We start from the raw sequence: 12,221 nt of genomic DNA, 5'->3' as shown, positions 1-12,221 counted from the left end.
CTGGTGCAGCTTCTTCCAGTGTGGGAAGACACCTACTACTAAACCTTCACCTCTTGTATTCCTGTCTGACCAGCCAGCCTTCACAGAGACTCCCGAAACACCAGCTGGGCGCCCTCCCAACATTGTTTTTACATGGCATTTTTAAACTTTTAGGGCTTTAATTGTGAACTGAAAAAGATACCAGCGTATGTGGGCATGGTCTGTAATTTAGCCCTTCAGGCGTGGAGGAAAAGGGGGGGGGACCCAAACCCAGAAATACATCCCCTAATTGCCACCTTCACATAGAATCCTTGGCTCAGGGGGATGCATGAAGGTAACACAGTCAAAAACCACCCGAAGAGTCTGCTTCGGCCTTCCCCAACATGGTGCCCTCCAGATGTTTTGGACTCCCATCAACACCACCCAGCATCCTGGGAGTTGGGAGCCCCAAACATCTGGAGGGCAGCGGGTTGAGGGAGGGTGGTGGGCTACTCCAAACTCTTTTAAACCAGAGGATTTAGCTTTAGGAGAATTTCTTTGTAAAGATTTAAAGAAACCCAACACTTTGGGAGACGGAAGCGGCAGAGGAGAGCTCAGGGTTACACCTGCAGCCGGAATAAGTCCGAGGAAGCAGCGCTCTGCTCCCTTCCCCCTGGGTGGGATCCGTTGCAGATGGAGCGATGTCTCTCTTTTGCCCCCAGCAGCAGCCGGGAGCAGCTCCTGCCCATACTAAGACAGCCCCATGTACAAGCTGCTGAGGAGGAAGGACAGCAGCATAAACGCCGTGGAAGGCCTGCTCTCTTCCAAGGCCCAGTATGCCTAGTTCTGGGCTTCGGCTGCAGCCGCTGACGCTTCACTGAGCTTTTATCAACTTCTCTCCACCTCACCCTTTTCCTCCAATTTATCATGCAGCCCTTCTGCCATTTGGGTGGCCCTTTCCCATTTCTGTGGCTCTACCCTAGATGGCAGAAAAGCCTTACAGGATCTTTGGAACTCCATGCTGCAGGAGGCCAGGCTGGCGCCCTTCCACAGACAGAGATGTCCCTTATCTGAGCAGGCCTTTGGCACGTAAGGGGGACTCTGAGGGTTGGATGCGGGTTTTATTGGAATTGTCTTTTATTTTTACCTGCATCTTCAACCTATCTGATTGTATTAACCAGGCTTTTCTTTTATTGGTTCTGATCACCTCGAGCGTCTCTTTATCGGCGGAAGGATGGAGGCATAAATAAAACTTTACACCCAGCCAAGCCAACCCAACCTAGTTTTACTTTCAATTCCCTTCCTAATGATCCACAACATGGAATCCCCCTTTTCCCCACGCACCCTGGCTCAGTTTTCATTGCACTGTCCACCCCAGGATCCCTTTCCAGGTTAAGTCATCACCACCTCCAGCTCAGTCCTCAGCAGAGCATCCATGGAGGTAAAATCACTTTATATGAACCAGCGCAAATATTCACAGAATCATAGAATAGCAGGGTTGGAAAGGTCCTACAAGGCCATCAAGTCCAACCCCCTGCTCAATGCAGGAATCCACCCTAAAGCATCCCTGACAGATGGTTGTCCAGCTGCCTCTTGAAGGCCTCTAGTGTGGGAGAGCCCACAACCTCCCTAGGTCACTGGTTCCATTGTCGTACTGCTCTAACAGTCAGGAAGATTTTCCTGATGTCCAGCCGGAATCTGGCTTCCTTTAACTTGAGCCCCTTATTCCGTGTCCTGTACTCTGGGAGGATTGAGAAGAGTTTCTGGCCCTCCTCTGTGTAACAACTTTTTAAGTATTTGAAGAGTGCTATCATGTCTCCCCTCAATCTTCTCTTCTCCAGGCTAAACATGCCCTGTTCGTTCAGTCTCTTTTCATAGGGCTTTGTTTCCAGACCCGATCATCTTGGTTGCCCTCCTCTGAACACGCTCCAGCTTGTCTGCATCCTTCTTGAATTGTGGAGCCCAGAACTGGACCCAATATTCTAGATGAGGCCTAACCATGGCCGAATAGAGAGGAACCAGGACCTCACCAGATTTGTAACTGCGCATTTGGTTTCTATTTCCTAGATGTAGAACTTGGCATTTATCCTTATTAAATTTCATTCTGTTGTTTTCAGCCCAGCACTCCAGCCTATCAAGATCACTTTGAAGTTTGTTTCTGTCTTACAGGGTATTAGCTATCCCACCCAATTTTGTATCATCTGCAAATTTGATAAGCGTTCCCTGCACCTCCTTGTCCAAACTGACTGTCATCCATCTCTATTCCCTGGTTTCCCTGTGGCTGGGCTCACCTGGTCCCTGTGGCTGGGCCACAGGGATAAATACCAAGTTCTATATTTAGGAAATAGAGACCAAATGCACAGTTACAAGATGAGGGATATTTGGCTCAGCAATACTACAAACGAGAAGGATCTTGGAATTGTTGTAGATCACACAAGCTGAATAGGAGCCAACAGTGCAATACGGCTGCAAGAAAGGCAAATGCTATTTTGGGCTGCATTCATAGAAGTATAGCTTCCAAATCACGTGAGGTCCTGGTTCCTCTCTCTTCGGCCTTGGTTAGGCCTCATCTAGAGTATTGCGTCCAGTTCTGGGCTCCACAGTTCAAGGAGGACGCAGACAAGCTGGAGCGTGTTCAGAGGAGGGCAGCCAGGATGATGAGGGGTCTGGAAACAAAGCCCTATGAAGAGAGACTGAAAGAACTGGGCATGTTTAGCCTGGAGAAGAGAAGATGGAGGGGAGACAGGATAGCACTCTTCAAATACTTGAAAGGTTGTCACATAGAGGAGGGCCAGGATCTCCTCTCGATCCTCCCAGAGTGCAGGACACGGAATAACGGGCTCAAGTGACAGGAAGCCAGATTCCGGCTGGACATCAGGAAAAACTTCCTGACTGTTAGAGCAGTACGACAATGGAACCAGTGACCTAGGGAGGTGGTGGTCTCTCCCACACTAGAGGCCTTCAAGAGGCAGCTGGACAAGCATCTGTCAGGGATGCTTTAGGGTGGGTTCCTGCATTGAGCAGGGGGTTGGACTCGATGGCCTTGTAGGCCCCTTCCAACTCTGCTATTCTATGATTCTACTGGTTCTTATTCTGCGCATCTGACACAGCTGGTGATAGGAGGCCGTTACCATCCAGGACACCCACAACCTAAACTATGTCTCTCTTCAATCCATGAAACTCCTTACTTCTGAGCAAACCTCATGGATAAGATCAGGCTGCGCTTGAATTTTCTCATGGGGAAACACAGCAGAACTCCAGGGTCATGGGGAGGGTATTGAACCTCTTTGAATTGGGCTGATCTTAGGGGCACACTCTAGTCAGATTACCCAGATACCTTTATCCCCGGTTGTTTTTATTACACTGGTGCTCACAGGACTCTTTTGGATTGTGGGTGGGTGTTAAATGTCAGATGTTAAACCAATGGCCCAAATTCAAATAAATCAGTTAAAAATAAAGATGAGAACAATCAGTTTTCTCAAAACATTTTAAAAACACCTAATGAAGGGAGCTAAGTGAAGTTATCATGGGAGGCACTTCAACGGTGTCGGAGACCCCACCAAGGAGACCCTGCCTTGGTTCCACCAACTTGATGGATATTGCAGGGGGGGGGCGTGAGTGGGATTTCCATCTGAAGGACTGGGGAGGCTTCTATAGGTGAAGTCAGTTTGTCAAAGTCATTCCGCCAAGTACGTTCCCTGAGGTGAAAGATGAATGTGATTATGGCGTCATCTCATTCTCCCAACTCTTCTAAGGGTTCTCCCCTGTGTCAGTTATTTGGTGAGAAGTGAGACAGAACTTCTGACTGAATCTCCTTCAACATGAGGGGCAGGTCTATGGTTTATCCCATATGAGTTCTTTCATGAGAAATCAGGCTGGCAGTAGCATAGACATTTCTACACTCCAAGAATTGGTGAGGCTTGACCTGTGACTGAAGCGCTTTCCACACTCTGTACATTCATATCGTTTTTCCCGTGTGAATTCTCTGATGACGAGTGAGATGTATGTTATCACTGAAGCGCTTTCCACACTATGCACAGCTGTATGGTTTCTCCCCTGTGTGAATTCTTTGATGAGAAGTGAGGCTTGACCTGTGACTGAAACAATTTCCACAGTCTGCACATACATATGGTTTTCCCCCTGTGTGAATTATTTGATGAGAAATGAGGTTTGTGCTTTGACTGAAGCGCTTTCCACACTCTGTACATTCATATCGTTTTTCCCGTGTGAATTCTCTGATGACGAGTGAGATGTATGTTATCACTGAAGCGCTTTCCACACTATGCACAGCTGTATGGTTTCTCCCCTGTGTGAATTCTTTGATGAGAAGTGAGGCTTGACCTGTGACTGAAACAATTTCCACAGTCTGCACATACATATGGTTTTCCCCCTGTGTGAATTATTTGATGAGAAATGAGGTTTGTGCTTTGACTGAAGCACTTTCCACACTCTGTACATTCATATCGTTTTTCCCGTGTGAATTCTTTGATGAGAAGTGACGTGTGACTTATAACTGAAGCACTCTCCACACTCTGCACAGCTATATGGTTTCTCCTCTGTGTGAATTCTTTGATGAGAAGTGAGGCTTGCCTTGTGACTGAAGTGCTTTCCACACTCTGCACTGTCCGGGAAAGCCGCCAAATGGCTTGACAAAGACAAATGAGCACAGCTGGTATCTTAGCAACAGTGAGTTTATTGCAGTTACAAACTTGGAAAGCAAGCGAGGGGAAAAGGGCTTGAGAAGTCAAGGCAAAAGAGAGACGTAGTAGGGCAAGGTGCAGGCTTACAGAGAGGTCAATGTCCGGTCCGAGGTCCAAGGAGCGTGGCAAAGCGGAGGCACAGTGGTTCAGTCCAAGGTCAAGCACAGCCGACAGTCAGCAAGGTCCAAAGATACAGTCCAGGAGTCACGGGAGTAGGCACGGGCAAAACGTAGTCAAAAGGCAGTCCAAGGTCGCAACAGGATTCCAGAAGTCGTCAGGCGTGGTCACGGGGTCCGGGAGTCAAGGCTGGGTTCAGGAACTCGGTATCTGGAGCAAGGTGCGTGCTCAAGAGATCTCAGAGCCAAAGCTTCCGCCAAAACACTCAGATAATCTCTGACAATTTGGCAGGGCTCCCGGCTGCTCTTTTATCCTCAGTCCGAGTGCTGAGTCAGAGTTCCGCAGCTGATCTCTGATTGCCTGGCGTTTCTGTTGGAGACGGCTAGACCGGCATCTGGTGGCCTTCTCCGCCCGTAACTGGCTGAAACCGGGCTTGTCCGTCTCCTCCTCAGATCCCTGCGGCTCCTCCAGAGTCTTTGCCGGCACCAGGCCCTCAGAGCTGGCAGAGGTTCCTGCTGGCCTTGGCTCCTCTCCCTGAGGGTCTGCCACAGCCTCTGCCAGTCTATTCTCATCACCTGAGCCAGGCCCCTCTGCACTGGGTCCAGCCTCTGCCAGCTCCCCCTCATCTCCCGACTCCACTTCCATGCAGGGCATGACATGCACATTCATATGTTTTTCCCCCTGTGTGAATTCTTTGATGTTGAGTCAGGTGTCTCTTCTCACTGAAGCTCTTTCCACACTCTGTACATTCATATGGTTTCTCCCCTGTGTGAATTCTTTGATGAGAAGTGAGGCTTGACCTGTGACTGAAGCATTTTCCACAATCTCCACATTCATATGGTTTCTCCCCTGTGTGAATTCTTTGATGAGAAGTGAGGCTTGACCTGTGACTGAAGCATTTTCCACAATCTCCACATTCATATGGTTTCTCCCCTGTGTGAATTCTTTGATGAGAAGTGAGGCTTGACCTGTGACTGAAGCATTTTCCACAATCTCCACATTCATATGGTTTCTCCCCTGTGTGAATTCTTTGATGAGAAGTGAGGCTTGACCTGTGACTGAAGCATTTTCCACAATCTCCACATTCATATGGTTTCTCCCCTGTGTGAATTCTTTGATGAGAAGTGAGGCTTGACCTGTGACTGAAGCATTTTCCACAATCTCCACATTCATATGGTTTCTCCCCTGTGTGAATTCTTTGATGAGAAGTGAGGCTTGAACTATGTCTGAAGCACTTTCCACAGTCTGTACATTCATATGGTTTCTCCCCTGTGTGAATTCTTTGATGACGAGTGAGGTGTACCTTATCACTGAAGCACTTTCCACAGTCTGCACATTCATATGCTTTCTCCCCTGTGTGAATTCTTTGATGAGAAGTGAGGCTTGAACTATGTCTGAAGAATATATAAAATATTGTTAGAAAAGGAGTTTAGAGAGAACTCAGAGAAAACTGTATGGGAGTCAGATTTGAAGGTACAAATAGGGCGACAGAGATGGGAGGGACTATGGAAACAAAGAGTGTTGAGAAGTTTATCAGTGAGAATAAAGGAGAACTATTTTAAAATTTTGTGGAGGTGGTACCTAACCCCAATTAGATTGAATAAGATAAATGATCAGCATTCAGTAAATTGTTGGAGAGGTTGTGGGGAAAAAGGAGCGTATTTACATATGTGGTGGCAATGCAAATATGTACAAAGATTATGGAAGATGGTGTTTTCAGAAATTGAAGAAATAGTGGGAATGAAAATAGAACAAACGCCAAAGATTGCATTGCTGTCACTATTTGAAGATATAAAGTGTGGAAAAGAAACTATAGAGCTGATATCGAGTTTGCTGGTTGCAGCACGATTGATGGTAGCTAGGAACTGGAAGAGTCAAGGGGAATATTCTATTGAAGAATGGTACAAAGAAGTATGGGATATAGCCATTAATGATAAACTGACAGTTCCTAATATTTGTGTTTACTAAGGGAAGTGGGAAACCGCCAGCAGAAGAAACGATCAGATTTTGGACTCACGAATAGATCCCGAGGTGGGGGGTGCACGTTTATGTTAAGAATGATGATGTTGTAGTAGGATAATGTATAGGTAATACTTATTCAACATATATGTACTCAACATTTATTCAATATGTATGAAGCAGTTGTTTGATGTTTTTCTTTTTATTATTATTATTATAATTGTAATGTTGTATGTTTATATAGTGTAGAAAACAAATAAAAATTATTTTTAAAAAAAGAACTATGTCTGAAGCACTTTCCACAGTCTGCACATCCATATGGTTTCTCCCCTGTGTGAATTCGATGAGAAGTGAGGCTTGAACTCTGACTGAGGCACTTTTCACACTCTGCACATTCATATCATTTTTCCCGTGTGAATTCTTTGATGAGAAGTGTGGCTTGCCCTGTGACTGAAGCGTTTTCCACAGTCTGCACATTCATATGGTTTCTCCCCTGTGTGAATTCTTTGATGAGAAGTGAGGCTTGAACTATGTCTGAAGCACTTCCCACAGTCTGTACATTCATATGGTTTCTCCCCTGTGTGAATTCTTTGATGACGAGTGAGGTGTACCTTATCACTGAAGTACTTTCCACAGTCTGCACATTCATATGCTTTCTGCCCTGTGTGAATTCTTTGATGAGAAGTGAGGCTTGAACTATGTCTGAAGCACTTTCCACAGTCTGCACATCCATATGGTTTCTCCCCTGTGTGAATTCTTTGATGACGAGTGAGGTGTACCTTATCACTGAAGCGCTTTCCACAGTCTGCACATTCATATGGTTTCTCCCCTGTGTGAATTCTTTGATGAGAAGTGAGGCTTGTGCTCTGACTGAAGCGCTTTCCACAGTCTGCACATCCATATGGTTTCTCCCCTGTGTGAATTCTTTGATGAGAAGTGAGGGTTGAACTCTGACTGAAGCACTTTCCACAGTCTGCACATCCATATGGTTTCTCCCCTGTGTGAATTCTTTTATGAGAAATGATGTGTGACTTATAACTGAAGCACTTGCCGCACTCTGCACAGCTATATGGTTTCTCCCCTGTGTGAATTCTTTGATGAGAAGTGAGGTTTGTTCTCTGACTGAAGCGCTTTCCACAGTCTGTACATTCATATCGTTTCCCCCCTGTGTGAATTCTCTGATGACGAGTGAGTTGTATCTTATCCCTGAAGAGCTTTCCACATGCTGCACATTCATGTGGTTTTTCCCCTGTGTGAATTCTTTGATGAGAATTGAAGTGTGACTTATGACTGAAGCGCTTTCCACACTCTGCACAGCTATATGGTTTCTCCCCTGTGTGAATTCTTTGATGACAAGTGAGGCTTGAACTATGTCTGAAGCACTTTCCACAGTCCGCACATCCATATGGTTTCTCCCCTGTGTGAATTCTTTGATGACGAGTGAGGTGTACCTTATCACTGAAGCGCTTTCCACAGTCTGCACATTCATATGGTTTCTCCCCTGTGTGAATTCTTTGATGAGAAGTGAGGCTTGTGCTCTGACTGAAGCGCTTTCCACAGTCTGCACATCCATATGGTTTCTCCCCTGTGTGAATTCTTTTATGAGAAGTGAGGTTTGTTCTCTGACTGAAGCTCTTTCCACATTCTGTACATTCATATGGTTTCTCCCCTGTGTGAATTCTTTGATGACGAGTGAGGTGTACCTTATCACTGAAGCGTTTTCCACACTCTGCACAGCTAGATGGTTTCTTCTCTGTGTGAATTCTTTGATGAGAAGTGAGGCTTGACCTCTGACTGAAGCACTTTCCACACTCTGAACATTCATATGTTTTTTCCCCTGTGTGAATTCTTTGATGTTGAGTCAGGTGTCTCTTCTCACTGAAGCTCTTTCCACATTCTGTACATTCATATGGTTTCTCCCCTGTGTGAATTCTTTGATGAGAAGTCAGGTGTGTGCTTCTAGTGACGCTCTTTCCACACTCCAAGCGTTTTAATGAGTTGTCATCTGTGTGAGTTTTACAATGGCTTTGAAGACTTGATTGGGAATCAAAGCTTGTCCTACGCACAGAATACTGATTTATTTCCATTCGTTCAACTAAATTTTCCTGTACTGGGGTTTCACTGTGGCCATGAGAAGCAGAGGGTTTACTGGTCATCTTGTGCATTGCTCTTGTTCTTATTCTCTCCTGGTCCATCAGATCTGAGCTGGTGGCGACCGAACAGGAAAGTGATCTTGGGGTTGTGGTGGACAGCTCGATGAAAAGGTCCACCCAGTGAGCGGCCACTGTAAAGAAGGCAAACTCCATGTTAGGCACGATAAGAAAAGAAATTGAGAATAAAATGGCCAGTATCATACTGCCCTTATACAAATCTATGGTGCGACCACACTTAGAATACTGTGTACAGTTCGGGTCACCACACCTAAACAAGGATATTATAGAGCTGGGGAAAGTGCAGAAGAGGGCAACTCAAACGATCCATGGGGTTGGAACATCTCCCCTACGAGGAAAGATTACATCAAATGGGATTGTTTAGCTTGGGAAAAAGGAGGCTAAGGGGAGACCTGATAGAGGTGTGGAGAATGTGGACAGGGAGACATTTTTCTCCTCTCTCAAAACGCTAGAACCCAGTGGGGTCATATCCCATGAAGCTGATGGGTGGGAGATTCAGGACAAATTAAAGGAAAGACTTCTTCACACAACGCATAGGTAAATTATGAAACTCGCTACCACAAGATGTAGTGATGGCCACCCATTTGGATGGCTTTAAAAGGGGGTTGGATACATTCCTGGAGGCGAAGGCTGTCCATGGCTACCAGCCCTGATGGTTGTTTGCTATCTCCAGTACCCAAGGCAGTAAGCCTGCGTGCACCAGTTGCTGGGGAACATGGGTGGGAGGGTGCTGTTGCACCATGTCCTGCTTGTTCATCCCTGGCCGATGGCTGGTTGGCCCCTGTGTGAACAGAGTACTGGACTACTCTGATGCCATGCTTCTTGCCTGCCCAAGGGTCTCTACTTCCCTTGCTCGGCTTCGTCCATTTTCCTCTGCTGCCCCTCATGCCTGGAATGCTCTTCCAGAACACCTGAGAACTACCAACTCAATCACAGCTTTTAAAACACAGCTAAAAACTTTTCTTTTCCCTATAGCTTTTAAACTTTGTGTTTGTTCTGACTCTATACTGTTAGCTCCACCCTTCCCGGTGCCTGTTTACACTTCCCTGTGCCTGTTTGCATTCTCTTTCCCTCCTTATTGTTTACTACAACTTATTAGATTGTAAGCCTATGCGGCAGGGTCTTGCGATTTACTGTGTTATCTGTACAGCACCATGTACATCAATGGTGCTATATAAATAAATAATAATAATAATAATAATGATGATCCAGCATCAGCGCACTTCTTAAGTCCTGCAGCCTGGAGTCTTTTCTTTCTAAACAGACATAGGATTGCACTCTTAGTCAATAAAAATAGATACATCTTGTTAGATTGGATGATGGGGCTTTGACATGGAGAACGTGCTAAAATTAGTTCATTGCATTTGTGAAGAATATATTATTACCAGTCACCATGACTATTTATTGCCTCTGGGATCATCAGGAAAAACGTCCTCACCGTTAGAGCAGTTCGAAAATGGAATCCATTACCTAGAGAGGTTGTGGGCTCTCCCACACTAGAGGCCTTCAAGAGGCAGCTGGACAAGCATCTGCCAGGGATGCTTTAGGGTGGATTCCTGCATTGAGGGGGGGTTGGACTCGATGGCCTCGTAGGCCCCTTCCAACTGTACTATTCTATAATCCTATGACCCTCGGTCTGATCCAGCACATCACTTCTGAAGCCCTACAGCCTGGAGTCTTTTCTGTTTAAACACACATAGGATTGCACTCTTAGTCAATAAAAATAGATACATCTTGTTAGGCTGGAAGATGGGACTTTGGCATGAAGAACATGCTAAAATCAGTTTGTTGCATTTGTGAAGAATATATTATAACCAACCAGGGAAAGACAGAGCCTTACCCAGAGAGGCCACGATCCCACAGATCTCTTCCATGACTTCCTGATGCAGAGCTCTCTGGTCCGGATCCAGCAGCGCCCACTCCTCCTCCGTGAAAGACACAGACAGCTCCTCAAAGCTCACCAGACCCTGGAAGGGAAACGTTTCCTCCTCAGAGAGAGCATGAAGATTACAGACAAGCGAAATCCAGAACAGCAGGTGAGCGGAATGGTGATGATTCTCAGCCGCTATACAGGCTCCGTTCTAAACACCCCCTAAAAGATGGGGGGGGAACCTCATGAAACCTTCCTGAGGGCCACTCAAAGCCATTCAACACGGCCGCTTTGACAGAAGCAAAGAGGAAAGCGACGTGTTCAGTCCCAGGGAGGTGAGCAGAGCCCAGAGACCCCCGTCCGCCCCTCGCCCTTCTCCCCCTACCTCATGGGGTCCCACGGCCTCCGTTCCCCCTTCGCCACCAGAAAGAGATGATGGGGAACCGACTGCCGGCATCATGACTTCACCTGTGGGAGACAAAGATGGCATTACAACCTCCGCCGCTTGCGCTCAGGTTTTTGAATTTAACTTGTGAGAAAACTCACGCCCCTCCAGATTTAGGTTCTTACCCAGAAACTAGGGGTGTGCACGGACCCCCCACTCCACTTCATTTTAAGATCCGCCATTTTCGGATCGGCCCGCTCCGCCCCGCCCCCACTCCGCCTGTGCCCACTCCGCTCCGCTCAGAGCTCCGGATCCGGATCGGAGCTCCGGTCCCCCCCCATAGGGGGGGTTACCGGGCCCTGCCGCCATCACCGCCCATGCGGCGACAGCGGCAGAGCCCGGTAAGGAGGAGGGGGGCCTTACCTGCCTCCATCCGTGGTCCGTCGCCGTCTCCAATTGAGCCCACGGTTCCACCAGGAAGTCTGGGCCGCAAGTGCGGCCCAGACTTCCTGCTGGAACCACGGGCTCAATTGGAGACGCTGACGGACCGCGGACGGAGGCAGGTAAGGGAGAGGAGGGCGGGGGGGGGTTACCGGGCCCTGCCGCCATCGCCGCCCATGCGGTGACAGCGGCAGAGCCCGGTAAGGGACCAAGGGGGAGGGGGCCTTACCTGCCTCCGTCCGCGGTCCGTCGCCATCTTCAATTGAGCCCGCGGTTCCACCAGGAAGTCTGGGCTGCAAGTGCGGCCCAGACTTCCTGCTGGAACCACGGGCTCAATTGGAGACGATGACGGACCGCGGACGGAGACAGGTATGGGAGAGGAGGGCGGGGGGCGTTACCGGGCCCTGCTGCTGTCGCCGTATGGGCGACAGCGACAGCGGCAGGGCCCAGTAAACCCCACTTACCTTTCCGGCGGAGCTCCAGATCGAGGCGAAGGATCCGCCTTCACCTCGATCCTCTTCGCCACACTCCGCCGGCCCCCCAATCCTCTTCGCCTTCGCCTTAAGGGCAGGCGAAGCCCCGCGCTCCGCTACTGCTTCTCCGGTCCGATTAGAAGCGGA

General features: G+C 47.9%; 1 protein-coding gene across 1 annotated transcript; it reads right to left on the bottom strand.

Moving 5' to 3' along the window:
• Positions 1–5,142: 5,142 nt before the first annotated feature.
• LOC134396481 (zinc finger protein 420-like) lies at positions 5,143–11,238 on the bottom strand. Its single transcript, XM_063123004.1, has 4 exons — positions 11,161–11,238; positions 10,746–10,872; positions 7,184–9,018; positions 5,143–6,168 (listed from the first exon to the last, which is right to left on the bottom strand). Exons 1-4 carry the CDS (start codon positions 11,233–11,235, stop codon positions 5,398–5,400), a joined length of 2,808 nt encoding a protein of 935 aa, XP_062979074.1. The 5' UTR covers positions 11,236–11,238; the 3' UTR covers positions 5,143–5,397.
• Between the last annotated feature and the right edge of the window lie 983 nt (positions 11,239–12,221).

This window comes from Elgaria multicarinata, chromosome 3 (assembly GCF_023053635.1).
Source record: "Elgaria multicarinata webbii isolate HBS135686 ecotype San Diego chromosome 3, rElgMul1.1.pri, whole genome shotgun sequence".
NCBI classification, from domain to species: domain Eukaryota; kingdom Metazoa; phylum Chordata; class Lepidosauria; order Squamata; family Anguidae; genus Elgaria; species Elgaria multicarinata.
Note: the sequence above shows the minus strand (reverse complement) of the source record. Positions and strands in the feature narration are given on the sequence as shown.

What these genes read in the sequence shown, in the direction of transcription:
- LOC134396481 (XM_063123004.1), bottom strand. Translation starts at nt 11,235, where the DNA reads ATGATGCCGGCAGTCGGTTCCCCATCATCTCTTTCTGGTGGCGAAGGG. An exon ending in AGGCCGTGGGACCCCATGAG is followed by an intron (nt 10,873 to 11,160) that starts GTAGGGGGAGAA and finishes TTTCCCTTCCAG; the next exon opens with GGTCTGGTGAGCTTTGAGGA. An exon ending in ACTGTGGAAAACGCTTCAGT is followed by an intron (nt 6,169 to 7,183) that starts CACAGGGCAAGC and finishes ATATTCTTCAGA; the next exon opens with CATAGTTCAAGCCTCACTTC.